Source organism: Hibiscus syriacus, unplaced genomic scaffold (assembly GCF_006381635.1).
Source record: "Hibiscus syriacus cultivar Baekdansim isolate YM2019G1 unplaced genomic scaffold, ASM638163v2 tig00111161_pilon, whole genome shotgun sequence".
Taxonomy (NCBI): Eukaryota; Viridiplantae; Streptophyta; class Magnoliopsida; order Malvales; family Malvaceae; genus Hibiscus; species Hibiscus syriacus.
In genome coordinates, this window is record NW_024063006.1 from 110912 (window position 1) to 126707 (window position 15796).

General features: G+C 34.5%; 2 protein-coding genes across 2 annotated transcripts; both read right to left on the minus strand.

Moving 5' to 3' along the window:
• Positions 1–8014: 8014 nt before the first annotated feature.
• On the minus strand, positions 8015–10543 carry LOC120155075 (pentatricopeptide repeat-containing protein PNM1, mitochondrial-like). The gene is made up of 2 exons (XM_039166647.1): positions 8912–10543; positions 8015–8131 (listed from the first exon to the last, which is right to left on the minus strand). The coding sequence occupies exon 1, from the start codon at positions 10454–10456 to the stop codon at positions 8945–8947; it is 1512 nt and encodes a 503-aa protein (XP_039022578.1). The 5' UTR covers positions 10457–10543; the 3' UTR covers positions 8015–8131; positions 8912–8944.
• Positions 10544–13147: 2604 nt separating this feature from the next.
• On the minus strand, positions 13148–14961 carry LOC120155056 (transcription factor TCP17-like). The gene is made up of 2 exons (XM_039166640.1): positions 14664–14961; positions 13148–14358 (listed from the first exon to the last, which is right to left on the minus strand). The coding sequence occupies exon 2, from the start codon at positions 14337–14339 to the stop codon at positions 13362–13364; it is 978 nt and encodes a 325-aa protein (XP_039022571.1). The 5' UTR covers positions 14340–14358; positions 14664–14961; the 3' UTR covers positions 13148–13361.
• Between the last annotated feature and the right edge of the window lie 835 nt (positions 14962–15796).

Below are 15796 nucleotides of genomic sequence, written 5' to 3' on the forward strand. Positions count from 1 at the left end.
TCTATTCAGTTTCGTAACATCATACACAAAAAATCCCCCCATGTTGCCTGCTTCTGTTCATACCTTAATACCAAGCCTATTGTTCATCCCCTTATGATAGAAGAAGGCTATATCGGTCCCTGCAAGAAAATGGTATAGTGTTCGATTGTATCTTCTAGGGATAAGGTCAAGGTCCTTGTTTTATCAGGTTTCAACCTTGTCATTGCGTTAAAGATTTATAACTCTAATCGTTAAAGAGCTTCTAATTCAGTTGATATTCAAAGAATTTCAAGTCGTAAATTCGATTCAATGCTCACCATCCATAAAGTAGCATGAATTCAAATAAAATATCCTTAAAAAAACTGAGAAATGATGAAAAACAAGTTCAAACATGATGTTGCAAATGGGAAATGCGATTGTGGTGGAGCACAACCTTCACTTGTTCAACTAAAAGGCCCTACTTTCCCCAGAATGACGGGTACCCCGTTGGATTAGGGTTTTTATCCACATTCTCTCCCCATATCTCGATCATTTCTTGTGTCAGGACTCTTTTATCAACGAGATTTTCTATCTCTTCCATCAACGGTATGCACTTGTAAGTGGGATGACCTAATGCCCCCATATGAAAATCACAAGCACTATTCGGGTCGTAGCCATAAGCGGATGGGCTAGTCTTTATTCTTAATGGCCTTGGAGTGAGGTATTGATTCATGATTAAAGGGGATAACAAGTCGGAAATGGGCACTTGAAAAACCTTGAGGGTCGTATTTTCCTAAGACATCTTCTGTGGCCAGTCTCGGACTACCTCTCCTTTAACTTTCTTCTTGTCATTTCCCACTTCTATCTTCTTTTTTAGCGTCAGAGAGGTCTCAAGAGTTGAGTCCTTTATCTCTGCTTCACATATCTCGCTTTCCTTGATTTTATTTTTCTCCTTTTCAATACTCTCTTTGGCATGTACTTCACTTGTTTCAATCCCATCAACTTCATTCTGGCAATTAATTTTCAACTGCTGAGCATCCACCTCTATAACTCCATGAGCCAAAAGATCTCGAACCTGTCGCTTGAAGTTGCTATAATTCTCAATGGAGTGTCCTCGGGCTCCAGTATGATATTCACAAGTAACATCCTCATTATACCAACTCGGATAAGGGGGCAACAAAGGCTTGGCCAGACGTGGGATAATCAGTTGGGCTTGGAGCAACTTTGGATATATCTGGCTATATGAAAACTCTTTTGATCCCACTTTCTCCTTGCCGTTATTATGATCATATTGAAGACCTTGTGACTGACCACTGGAACATTCGCTTTGAAGGTTTAACGTTTGACCAACATCTTGGGAGAGACATTGATTTGCAAATCTCCCTTCATCGATAAGTTTTGAGCTTCCGGGGAGCTTAGGTTTTCCATTTTCAAAGCATAACAACCCTTCCGTGATGAAGTTTTGAACTTTAAATCTCAGGATCGTACAATCTTCTGTAGAGTGGCTAAACTCATGAGAATGATAACCGCATGATTTCTTGATACCTTGCCAGCCTGGACGCAAATAAGTATTGTACCTCGGAGGAAAAGGCTTTAGAAGCCCACTTTCAAAGAGAAAGGGTAACAAGTCTGAATATGAGATCGGAATCGGAATCAGAGGTGTCATCTTATTCTTTTTTCTATTCTTTTTGGCCTTCTTTACTGGCATTTGAGCCTCCTCTATGCCTCTTTTCTTTGAGTCCGGCTTCACTTTCATATTAGAAGTTTCACCCTTAACTTCTGCTTTTCCCAGTATGATCTCCGTAGCATCTTCTGGAATCTTACTTGATTTTTGGAGTTGACTTGAATTACCACATCCCCTAACAGGTTCTTGATCAGTTGCTATCATCACATTGGCTGCACCACTAACATTCAGATTCTCACCCGAAGTCTTCATCTGTTCTTGATCATTTGCTATCATCACATTGGTTGCACCACTAACATTCAGATTCTCACCCGAAGTCTTCATATTTTCTTGTGTAATAGGGTCATCTGATGATTTCTCCCCATATATCACTGTAATCATCATGCTCATCAACTTGGACATCTGTCCCATGGATTCAACTTGGAACTTCCTTGCTTCATCAATCATTTCTTGTTGGGTCCTTACGAGCAGTTCTTGAATTCTCTCGATCTTACTAACTCGTGCTAAGATCTCATTCATTGTTGTCTATCTTTCCAGAAACACGTCTCATGGTAACTTCAATTTAATTTTAGAGCTTTTGTCATAGTATCCTTCACAAGTTACTCTCACGTTTTCATGATTGATGCGTGTAAAAGTGCTTAAATTAAAGCAATGCGAATGCAAATGTGGATGCAAAATGCAAATGCAAAAGGTGTTAATCCCAAAAGTGACCACTATAGAACAACCTTCATTTAGACAACAATATTTCATTACACCATGTAATCAAAATAAAATTGTGATTCTTCATTTCCTTGAACCGTACTCTTCATGGAATCTGGCATTGCATCTCCAAAATGGTCGGCGTATTTTATCACATTTGATGAAATCGGTTGTCCTTGAATTGAATCTTGGGATCTCCATCTCCACTTTCAATGGAAAGTGCTCTTCACGTCTTTGTGAAGGGTCTTCTCGTCCTTGGCATTACTGCATCTATCTCCTGAGGGAACATCTTCAGGATGTCTTTCTTTGTGGATCGGTCTTCAATCAGTTTCAAATTTCTTCATTCATCGGATGTCCTTCATGAATCGTTCTTCAGTCAGGTTCAAATTTCTTCATTTGTCAAATGTTCTTCTTCATGAATCTTCTGAATGCCTCTGGATCTCCCGATTTTGATTACATGGTTAAGAATTTCTTGTCTCATTATGACCAGCCTTCTTATTAGTCAATCACTTGCGAATTAACACCTTGTGATGACATGAAGATGTGAATGTAATAAAATCAAAATAAAATAGACATAGAACAAAAATGGGTTAGTGCACTTAATATAAACAACAAAATAAGTACCATAAACATCAAATAAAACCTACCCTCACATGCTGGCTACCCAATCATGCTTTAGTAGATCCTACCCAACATGATATCTACCCCCATGCTTTGTTTGAACATTAAAACCCTAACATCATGATATCTAATTCGCATGCTTGCTTGACAAATAAACCTAACCGCATGATATCTAGTTCACATGCATTTATTCGAAAAAATGAAAATGAATAACTCAAAAAGATTTTCCTTGTGTACCCTCCTCACGGGACTCTTAAGGTTCGGGTTTGGCTCGACCTAAGTTTGGGCTTTATGTTCACTATATGCTGAGTTCGGTTCTAAAGTAATAGGTTCTGGAATTGTCCTTGTCGGTGCCCCCTTGGGCTGCCGAACCCTCAATCCTGGCCCATCACAGGCTTTAGGGGATCGAGTTCAATTTCGAGGGAACACACCTCCTTATGTCCATACGGAGGTGAATACCATCACGAGGACCATAAGGAGTGAGCTCCAGGAGCGATCCACTATCCCATGCGGAGGTGAAAACCACACGAGGGCATAGTCTCTCACTCCTACTTAAATAGGACGGAGCGGGGTTTTAGCTCATGTTATGATAATGCAACTGTGCAGTGTGTGAGGAAAAGCGAAAAAACACATAATAAAAGCACTCAAAAATCAATTCTCAATTCACAAATAATCTGAAACCATTAGCAAACAGATCAGTACAACTATTTAATTGTTAATCGAATTAAATCAAAATACAAACAAAACTTATTAAAAAACAAACAAGGGATCAAAAACCAAATTAAAACAAATTTATAAGTTTCAATTGCAAAGACAATTAATTAATTGACTATCGGCCTGACTCTCTAAAAAAATGTCCCCAGCAGAGTCGCCATGCTGTCGAAACGATTTTTTTCTTAAAGGTGAGAAAAGGGTGCGATTTTGAAAACCACATTAATTCTTAATTATCTCTTTTTAATTTAAAAAACAAAATGTGATTTACAAGACCTCTCGTTTCGAAAAATTTTGGATTTCCTTTACGATCGAAAAATATAGTTCGAAGAGTCGCCACCAATCTTTGATTAGGGTGTGATTGGGCATCCAAAAAATGTTGTCATTTTAAATAAAAATTAATTAAAACAACAAATTGTGGTCTGCGTTACCAAAAAAATGAATTCGGGAGTCAGTTACGTGTGGAGAAGGATTAGCACCCCCACAACGCCCTAAATCGGTACCTAATCGATTAATTAACGTCTTTGCAATGAACTTTACAAATTCGAATTTAATTTAATTTTTGATCCCTTAAAACAAAGATATAAATTAAAAAAAACATTCAAAAGCACTCAAATAAATTAAATTAAAATTATCGAGTCGTTTTAGAAAGATAAAGAATGTTCGATTATTTACAAATATCGAGACCAGATCTTAAAAGCTATAACAACATTTTCTCAATAAATTTAAATAAACGAACACTTCCTTTTCTTTCGTTTCCAAATTTTAAGCGAAGAATCGATTTTTAGGTTTCACTTTCGGGATACACTTTTATTTTAAAATTATTAAAAGTGGACCTCAAATCAGTTATGACTGCCCACTTGAAACAATTTTAAATTAAAAGGGTATTACCCTTAATCTAATTATGTGATATGTCGAGTTATGCAAATGAGGCTATCATGTAAATTATGCAAAAAGTATGTCATGTCAAAATTAATTAAAAACCATTAAAAATATCATATTGCGTGACATATATATAATTATATACGTATATTTTAATTACAAATTATAAACTATGCCTATTAACATACAATGTACAAATATGACTCAAATATAAAAACAAAAACATAACATGCTAAACTAAAAATTTAAAAAGTATATATATACATAAATGTAGTGACTAAATTTGAAAAAAAAGTAAAATTCAGTATACTACACAAATTCAGACCATTTTAACATGAATGACAAATAATTCAGACCCTAAATTGCTAATAAACCATAAGCATGCATATGACTGAAATAAAAGAACATAAAACAACAGATCAAATACATAAACTATACAAAGTACAAACAAATAAACTAAATGGACTAAAAGGAAATGAAGCATAAATTAAAAATATATATACGTATATATCACTAATTAAAACAAGGGTTAAAACGAAAATGCTTAAGTTATGAGGGCCTAAACCTAATCCATCCCTAAGGTCATGGTGGCTAACAATAATTAACCCTAAAGTTTTAATATATAACTTAACTAAAATTAAATCTAATATAATGTAAACTAAACCTACAACCTCATCAGACTCCTTTTTCCCTTCACGCTCAATGTCTCTTCTCTCATCTTCTCAAACAGAGAGTTATGCAACTCTCTATGCCGACCACCGTGAGACAAGAACCCTTTCTCTCACTTCGAGACCCATCGATCGAAGCTTGGCCATCAATCTCCGATGGCCTTTTCACTCCAAACCTACGCTAACTCCTACAAAAGAAACACCTAAGCTAACCCTCACGAACCAGGATTCTCTGTTCCTCTTCCCTCTCACTTTTTCTTTCACCCAAGGCCCTTACTTTCAACAATGATTGGACCCCGTACGACTATAAGATGGAGCTGCTGAGATTCTATCGGTGTTCGCATTACTCAGGTAAATCAACCCCAAATCCTTTTCCTTATTTATGGTTTTGCGTTTATATTTGGAAATTACTAAAACGAACGAAAAAAAATGAAACTGCAAATGATAAATAGAGAAAAAAAAACCTTTGCAAGAATTCGATTTCCTTTGCGTTGCTTTCTCGATTTCTTATACAATGGTAGAGTTGCACTTTATTTTCCTCTTTTACATTGATTTTTCTCTGTAAACTCGAAGGAAAGATCGACACCCCTCCCTCTGTTACAACGAAAAGCCCCCTGTCCTTTTTTGTGTTTTCTTTTGCTTGTTCATGGCTTCTGATGATTCTCCTGCTCGAAAAATGGTTCCTGATGACCCCGTGAATTGTTATTCTCTTTTTTTTGTCAATCCTTGCCAATGGTTCCTCTCGACGTTAGATGTCTATCTCCTTGTAAACTGATTTCTTTTATGTTCTTATTGTCCCCCCACTTACAAACTGTTTCCTTCAGTTTTTACCCTCTTTTTCCATAACCGTTTGCCTCATTGCTTCTTACGTGGCTCCCAAAAAATCTGAATTGGTTATTTGCTGCAGTTATAGGTGAAACGGTTGAAGAGGGACAATTGGGTGTTGCAAACTGTTATACTTATTTTAGTCATGCAATCCACTTTGAATCTTATATTAGACCCCGGACAAAAACGAGCATCTACACCAACAATACCTAAAGAAAGAGATGTAATGACATTTCCAGTAATATACCCAAAAAATTTTACTATTAATAATGTAAGATTACCGAAAATGATATTCCCAGCCAATTAAAAAGAGAATGTGGATTTCATTCCCAAAAATTTTACATTCTCCAAACCAAACACAAAGTGAAAGTGGAGCAGGAAAACAAGACAGAGTAAAAGGGTGAAGCTCATAATGGAAATGGATGAAAAGACGGTCTTCATGACTGTTGATGAAGAGCTCGATAGCTTATCAGATGCTTTTTTTTATGAGGTGATGAAGCGTAAGATCTGCACAAGAAAGAAAGAAAAAAAATAGCTGATTTATTAGTACCGAGGTTGACTATGAAACAGACACAGATCCCTCCCTCCCATCTCTGTACAAGCTGTCGGTTTCTTACTATTCGTTAGTTAAAACATTCGCGTATTATTAACAAAACTTAATATAGAAATTAACCCTTAAATTTAATTTTTAAAAAATTAGATTGATTTGATATGTAAATTTAATTTTTTAAATATATATATATATATATATATTTATTTTCAATATAATATTTTAATAATTAATTAAATTATGCTATGTGGCATTTGATGATATTAATATTTTAAATAATTAATATTATATTAATAATTTGATTGATACATAAATTATTAAGTTAATATTTATATAATTAATTATTTTTAAAATTTAAATAATAAGATAATAAGAATGTTTAAATATCAAACTAAAAAAGTTATAAAATACATGATCAATTTGTATATTAATTATATTAATAATGTTAACTTTACGGATATGATAATAAAAAAACAAGTATCAAGTTTTTTCCCCCTTGATATTCAAGTTTTTTATATCAAGTATCCAGTTAAAATTCTTGAATTTTTTATGTTTACAATTGAATATAATATTATGTAAATCATAAGATAAATCATATACATAATCAATTTTAATATAATAAAAATTGAATTATGTAACCTTAAAAAATGTGTTTATTTTTATTTTTATTTTTTATATAGTATAATTGTGTCGTTTGCTAGGAAGAGGACGTTTCTCTCCCCCTAAATATGACATGATTATTCATTGCCCAGCCACTACCGAGCTTAGCTGCTATCATCATCATCATCACAAATTAAATGAATTACTTTCTAAGAATTTGACATCATAATGTGGTTTACTCCCAATTATAATTTTTTTTAAATATAATCACATTAAACAATTATACTTGGATTTAAATAATATTCATTATATCATATTCAAAAAAGCCCTACGTAAATAAAGGGAGGTTATTTCTAGAGATTTCAAGTTTGAGCACAACATCTCTATAGGAATGTTTGAACGTTTATTATCTAATGAGTGAGAGTCTTTCGAAAAATATTATCTTATAATCCAAACCAATTAAAAAAAACTCACCCATAGCACATACAAGAAGCATATTGTTGAATCAGATAGGCATTCCAATGGCCCAACATTTGAAACCTAGAACTCCGGTCCGGTGCACTGCTCCCTTCAAATAGTTTTCTGCTTCTTTTACAGGCTATGCAAGGCCATCAAAAAAGGTGGGCATCCATTCAATAATATGAGTGAACGCTACCGCCTGAGCAACAGATAGGAAGCCCACAGCTTAGTCGTCTGTATTATCTATCATTTCATATTGCCCCCATTTCATTTCTTTCATTTACTATACACACTCTTTATCTCCCAACCTTTTTTTTTATCATATCAAGAAACTAAGATTTGCTTATCTTTACAATCTCTCAGCTCTGGTCATTTTCCAACATCTTACCAGTCTATCAACACAATAGCAAAAATAGACAGATTTTGCTGGTAAGTTCTGCAATCCAAGTGATCGAAAGAATAATAACACCACCAATCTGTAAGAAATACCAAACTCGAACCTATATCAAATACAAGACAAAAGGAGGAGGACAACACACTCGCAATTGACCTTCCTATGATTCATATGGCCAGGTCAATACATCATAATAAGGGATGACACAACCAATAGGATGATAAGTTTTCAGTCTAATATCCATTTCCTGGTAGATTGATAGCACAGCACTACGCTAATTCAAGTATAAGCCAAAAGCAGTACACAGAAAAGAACCTGACAGTAGCACACTTGAAAATTAAACTTCTTATGATTCAGCTGGCCAGGCTCAATGCATCATAAATAAGGAAAACACGATCAATAGGATGTCAAAGTTTCACTCTAATTTCCAATTCCTGATACATTGATGATGGACAAAGTGGCATAACTCAAACCTATTTCAAACATGACTGATAGGAGGGTGAATTTATGTCCAATTTCCATTGCAGGGTCGCACAACACCTTTCTGTAAATGGTAAAGTTTAGAAAGTGACAACGTCCTAGGATCAAACTTACCTATATACGCATCCACAATTTGTCCAGCTATTCTCTTTGAAAGATTCTTGCAAAGTAAAAGTGCATTTCACAGCAAAATGTAAACTATCAATCCTCATTTGTAAGGTGCAAAGAATGAGTAAAATGAATTACTCAACATACTTTTTTATTTCTATTGTTGCAAATACTAGAGTAAAAACAAGAACGAAAATTTTACAACAGAAATCATAAAAGAAAAATAACCAAAAATCAGAAAAGAAACTCAGATTCCAATAGACATTGTCAATCCACTTACATTTTCTGTAAGTAACTAGGTAAATTTAGGCACTGCGCATCCTCCCTCTACTCTTCTTCACAAAACTTAGTCGAATTTGCTTAAGGCGTCTCCTCTTTCGAGCCATTTTCTCAGAAAAAGTCTCCCTCTTCTTCTCCTTCTTCACAGCTTTGGTTTTCTTCATATATCTTGAATCAACACGATAGGGCTTAGGTACAACTGGCACCCCATTTTTCAGAGCTTCATTATAAAGAACATTGGCTCGATCAATGCGGTTATGAGCACACCATTTCCCCATTAACAAATCATAAGTCTTAATGCTAGGTTTACACCCATCAGCCTTCATCTTCTTAAAAATACTCATGGCATGCTCAATCCTCTCAATTCCACACAAAATCTTAAGAAAGCCATAATATTCTTTCTTGCCAAGCTGATCACCAAAGCCAGCAGATTTCATCCCATCCATCATCTCATCGCCTTCACCAACTCGAGCAGCCTGATACAAACTCCGAATCAAAATCAAGTAGCTATCAGCATTCGGAGAACAACCCCATTCCCCCATCCTAAAAAACAACTTCATCGCATCCTCAGTGTTCCTAATCTTACAAAGATTATCAAGCAACACATTAAAAGTCTCAACATTTCTTGGTACCCCATAAAAGTCCATATCAAGCAGAACTTTCTCAGCTTCCGAATGAAGCCGAAATGGATCTTTTGCCCTACAAAGCTTACAAACACAATCGAGCATTGCGTTATACGCCGTTGCACCAATCTCAAAACCTCCCCTATACATTTCCCCAGCTAATCTTCTAGCCTCCTCAAGCTTCCCATCAACACACCAACCTTTGATCAATAAATCACATACCATCTCGTCCGGGAATATCTCGTTGGCAGTGTCTTTCACCATCTTCTCAGCATAACTTGCATACCCATGTCCACACAATTTCTCCACTACCAACCTCAGTGATTCTTTATCTCTTTTGAACCCATAATCTTTCTCCATTCTCTCGAAAAAACTCAAAACTTGTGTTGGTCTGCCAGCACGAACCAGCCTATCAATGGATGACTTAAGAGTTTTAGGACCCGCAACAGAATTTTGATTGACGAGGAGATCATGGGCAGCTTTGAAATCTTTCCTTCGACCAAAGTAATCAATGAAAGACGAAAGCGTTTCATCGGTGTGGTTGAAGTCGGGGTTCGATAGAATCCAATCGTGAAACCCTAAAACAGTTCGACCAGCTTCAGGGGAGAGATTAAGGGTCTGTGAGATCAACAAAGGGGTTGGTTTGATATGAGAGAAGTGAAGCTGGAGTCTTGGGGTGATCGCGAGAGGATCTAAAGAAGGGTCACTGAGGAGCTCAGCCGAAAGAGATAAAGCAACAGGATCTGGGGTTTGGGGATTAGGGTTTTGGGTTGAGAAGGATTTAGATATTAGAGGGAACTGGGTTGGCGTAAAATGAGGTTTCGAAGAGAGCAAAGCGTGGGATTGAAACGGAGAAGGCGAAGAGAGGCAGCGGTGAAGCAGCCGACGGAGTTGCATAGACTTCAATGGCGGCATTTTGTTCACACAATTAGAGAAATGGGGTTTTGGAGAATAGGGTGAAAATAAGTCGGTGGCAAGAGAAAGAGTTGAGCATTGATTTTGGAAAGTGGTTAAAACCCTAGAACTCTTCTGCCATGAATGAGTAAGCCAAGCCCTAATCTACAGTGTTAAAATGGACCTTGGAAGAAAGCCAGATTCTACCAACGTAGATGGGCTTCTTTGTTGAGTAGTATAGCACCTAAACTCATTCTGATTTTTTTTTTGGTATTTTTAGAGAGACACTATATTTTATCTAATTATGTCATATTAATAGTAGTAAATGAAGAATTTTTATTAAAAAATAAAAAAATGATTCCAGTATTTAAATTCAAATAATTTAAAATATATGTAAAATTTATAAATTTTATATTATGTGAGAAAATTCTAATATCTAATTATTAGTAGTTATCTATTTTTTAACCATTTACTCTTTAACTTCTAAACAATAATTTACTCTTTTTTCCTATTTTTTTAGATTTTTTAGATATTATATAAAATCCTCTCGAATATATGAGTATAATTGTTCGAAAAAAAGAGTTATCATTAAGCAGTTCGGAAACCCTAAAGCAATAATAGACAGTATTCTGCTTACAAGCCATTTGTGATATTATGGAGCATGTGCAGGTTGATTGTATTTATCAATAGAAAAAACATTAAATCATTTTGTATTAAGATTTATTTTATTTTTATAGATTATATATATTATATAACATAAATATTAATACATAACAGTTGACTAATAAAAAATCCAAAAACTAATAAGTGCGTCTTGAATAAGACAATTTATAAATAATTGAATATTGAATGTTAAATAATAAAAAAGTTTAATTTTTTAAAAAATATTTAAATCATATCAATTTTTTTCATTCAAGTACTTGTACAATATTTTTTATTTAGGTACTAAAATATTTGTTATAAAAAATAGACTTGAAAATGAAGAGAAACTGAACGAATAATAAAACCACACAAAGTTGAGGAATTAAATTGAAAAAAAAAACTTATTATAGGGAATAGGAATTTAAAATACATAAACAGTCTATAATGGTTTAGAGCACGTGTTTCAAATTTAATAAAAATGAGTTAAAAAAAGAAATTAAAGAAATAAAGAAATCCGAGACTAAACCGTAAAATTATTAAAACATTGAATTAACTAATATGAATAACAATTACGTGGATTTTAAGAAAGTATGATTAAGCGTGGTGGGACATGAATATGATTAATAGATTTTGGGTCCAAAAATACAGCGGAAATTGAATGTGAAAGGCAGGAAAAAGGACCACAAAGCATCCATGCGAGCGACTGCAACGTCAAAATCCGAATTGAATGTATTGGATCTTGCGACTATCACTCTTCCTCCCATTCCAGTCTTTGTCTGTCGTCGTCAGATTTGCAGTCATTTGTATTCTATTATTTCATATTCATACACCCTTGTGTTGTATCATTCAAAGATATTTGTAACTTTGGCTCTAAACTTCTCTTATTTCCTACGTATTGTTCGTGTAGCAATTGAATTATTATACACTTGTATGTAGGGATAGGAATTTGATATGAGTTTGATGAGTTTCAACTCGATTTGATCAATTTTTTTTTTATTGAAAATTCAAGTATAAATTCGAGTTAATTTGGATTTTTTGAAGGATGATGTCGGGTTAGATTCAAGTTGATGGTGAAAATTTTGACCCGATTCGATATAATATTATAATTATCCTTTATTTATGTAAGGATAATTGCAATAATACTCTATTATTTTTTCCAATTAAGTTTTTATTTTACCTGATAAAAATACGTGTGTAGGGTCGAGTTTGAGTTCACCTAAAAAACTGGGTTGGATTTTGGGTCGGGTGTAACATTCCTAAACCCAGGTTGGGAACGAGTAAAGGGGTTTATTTTTTCATGTTAAATTCAGATGAGCCAAAAATCCGATCCAATCCATAACCATCCCTACTTATACGTCATTTTCTCTTATTTACAATAACATATTTTATATTTTTATTAAAATATATGTTATGATGTATGATCCATTAATGTAGTGGTAATTGTTAGATAAGTAAAAATGGATGACTAACATTAAAAAAAATAGATGTCCCTTGTTCCCATATGTAATGAGGTAAGGGGGATGTAAGATAGTAGGCTGCCCCCAACACTATGTTGAGAGCAGCTTCCGTAGGAGACCTCCAAATTATGAAATACCCTCCATGGGACACGATCTCACGACCTCAAGATTAATAACCTTTTGCTCTACTAACATTAATGTTAATAAATAAATAAATTATGAAAAAATAAAAAAGATAATTTCAATAATTTATTTTCACTTATTGATCTTAAAATTTATACAATTAAATTAAAGTTTTATACATAAAGGAGCTTCTAAACTGAAAAAATAAATTATATAAGTTGAGACTTGAATTTTAAATACAATTTCAATTAAAACTTTGTTTTTCAAAAATATTTTGTCTCTGAATCACAAACTCAGTTGACAAGTAATTAATACTAATTATGTGATATATGCATGTCATATATAACAAGGAGCATTTCTTCATATAAATGCTAATTTTCATGACAAAGATGCAGTTACTCAACATGCATGGCTTATACATGCATGCATACATACCTATATATATATATATATAATTAAAACATTAGAATCACATATAATGCAAAGTACAAATCAACTACCAAATGAAAAACTCTATAATGCACAAGTATTAAGCATTCTTACCTGCTGCATTATGGATTTAATTAATCCACCTGAAGAACTAATTGAAAATCACTGCCACTGCTCCATCTTTTCTCCTTGTTGATATATATAAATCTAAGGACCTTTATTGTAATATGATCTCAACTTTTTCTGCATGAAATGCAGTTCAAGCAATCATTCCTTCATCTGCAATCTGTATCATTTGGATCATCTCCTTGATTTTCATCATCTTGTGTATGAAAAGGTTTCATCGAACTCATCGTGACGGAACTGGATAGAAAATTTGAGCTCAACAATTGCAGATAATTCATTTGCCTAGAATCATTGGCATTTCCGTCTGGATTCGAGCTGTATGGAGGATACGTGTGGAAAAATGAAGCCATTGTCGTCGCTGGAACCGTCGATGACGACGAAGACGGCAATGAGACACTCGTCGTGTTACCGTTGAAGAAGTTTTCGGTTTGGGGAGCCATTAATCCATTGTGTCCGAACTGAGACAAAGACAGATTTGGAGGCTCCCAATGATAATATGAATTCAAAGGCACACCATTGTTTAGGAATCCAGGAAATGGGGAATTATGAGTGGTTAATGGAAAATCCCTTTGATGACGATCCTCAATATTTCCGCCATGATTTCCATGATCGATCCATTTCCCCTTATCTCTTTTAGCTCCTATTCTCTGATCTTCATCTTCACCATCTTTCATCAACATCGAATTCGGATCGAAAAATGGAGGATTATTCAATTCATGAGGAACCAACAATGGCTGATGAAACTGATTAAATCCCACAGGCATTTGAAGCGGAGGGAGCTTATCGATGTCATCTTTAGTAGCTTCAAGTAACCAATCCACCACCTTGCTCGGCTGACCAACACCGAGCCTCTCTTGCAAATCGTATAATTGAATAGCCGTTGGCACCGAAAGCCTAATACGCCGGTCCCTTAATCCCCTTACCGTGCAAACTTTGCTATGCCGATCTTTGCCTCCGGAAGAACGCGAAACTCTCACAATCCTTGGGTTTCTAAACGATGACCACTGCCTTGAACTTGATGATGATGGCCCCTTCGACAACTTGCTGCCGCCACCGCCGTCATTGGTTTCACCCTCTTGCTTTGCTTCCCTTGAACTCGAGATCATCTTACTCCTCTCATCATTCATAAAATATATGATTATCAAGCTGAAGATAATATGAAAGCAGCCGTCAGACAATCAATTTGCCCTACTTCATGCTTCTTCATATACATATAAATTGAGTTTAAAGATCAAAGTAAGATTTGCCCTATCTTCATGCTTCTTAACCAAGTAAAGTTAGGGTTTAAAACTAGGGTAAAATTTTCAAAAACAAATTTAAAGGCAATTGAAACTATTATAAGTTAATCAAAGAAATTCCCTTTTTTGTTCCAACAAAAGATGAGTTTGGGAATCAAACAAAACCAGTTTTTGCCCTAAAAAAACCCAGATCGATGCATATGATAAACTTACATAAAATTGTAACAGATGCAAATGTTCCAGCAGATATATACGGGTCTAGTTTGTCTTCTTTCTCGACAATACTTCAGAAGCGTAAGGAACTTGAAGTACGAGAAAGTTGCAGAGACAGCAATGGAGATGGAAAGCTCATTTCAGCTTTCAAACGCTTAAAGAACAATTCTGCTGAGAAGAAACCTAACAAAAAGAAAAAGAAGAAGAAAACACAGCTGTTGGGAGAAAGATAAAGATGCTTGGAATTCCACTGCAGACATGATGGATGTTAATGTAAAAAGGAAAAGCAGCGGCACATCTATGTCCATGTGGCATCACGCGAGCCGACACATCGATCTTCGAAGTTATCTTATTAAATATATTATCTCAAATCCGAATAATATAGATTCAAATAATTCATAGTATACCACACACTGAACAATCACTGGTTTAATTATTGCACCACATCTCTTGGTCATCTACATTATTTCATCATGCTTTGAATAGCACACAAAGTAGAAAGTCTAACTTCACAAATTTACATATTTGGGACCATTCAATACATACTAGAAAAGAAGGCTTATGCTTTACTGCAACTAGAATAGCTTTATATAATGCATGCCTAGCTTGCTTAAATTCCACTTTCCAACTTATATATATAATTATGCTACATTGAAAAGTTAAAACCAGAAAAGAAAAGGAAATTTAAGCAGAATTAGGTTAAAATGGAACCAAATGCTTTATCAGAATATTGTGGGGTTCAAAAGTTCTGGTTAGGAAAATTACATTATAGAGATAACTGTCTACTTACCTATACCTTGTAGAGGAGGGACCAATCTCTCTCTCTCTCTCTCTCTCTCTATATCTATATATATATATATATATATATACACGTATGTATAGCTTCTTTCAACAAGGACCACTCGATCTAAGGAAGCACTGAGATTTGCAAGCTACAGGTTGGACCTTGTAAACTTATATCGAATACAATATTATACATTTTCCTCAGTCGATTTAACTTCAGTTTGCAAATGATTTCTTGATAATCTGAACTTTAGGGAAATGGAATATGACCTGAGTTGCATAAGTGCTGATTCTGAAATTTTGATTTATTGAAAAATGATTGCATGAATCTACTGATAAATCTCGAATTT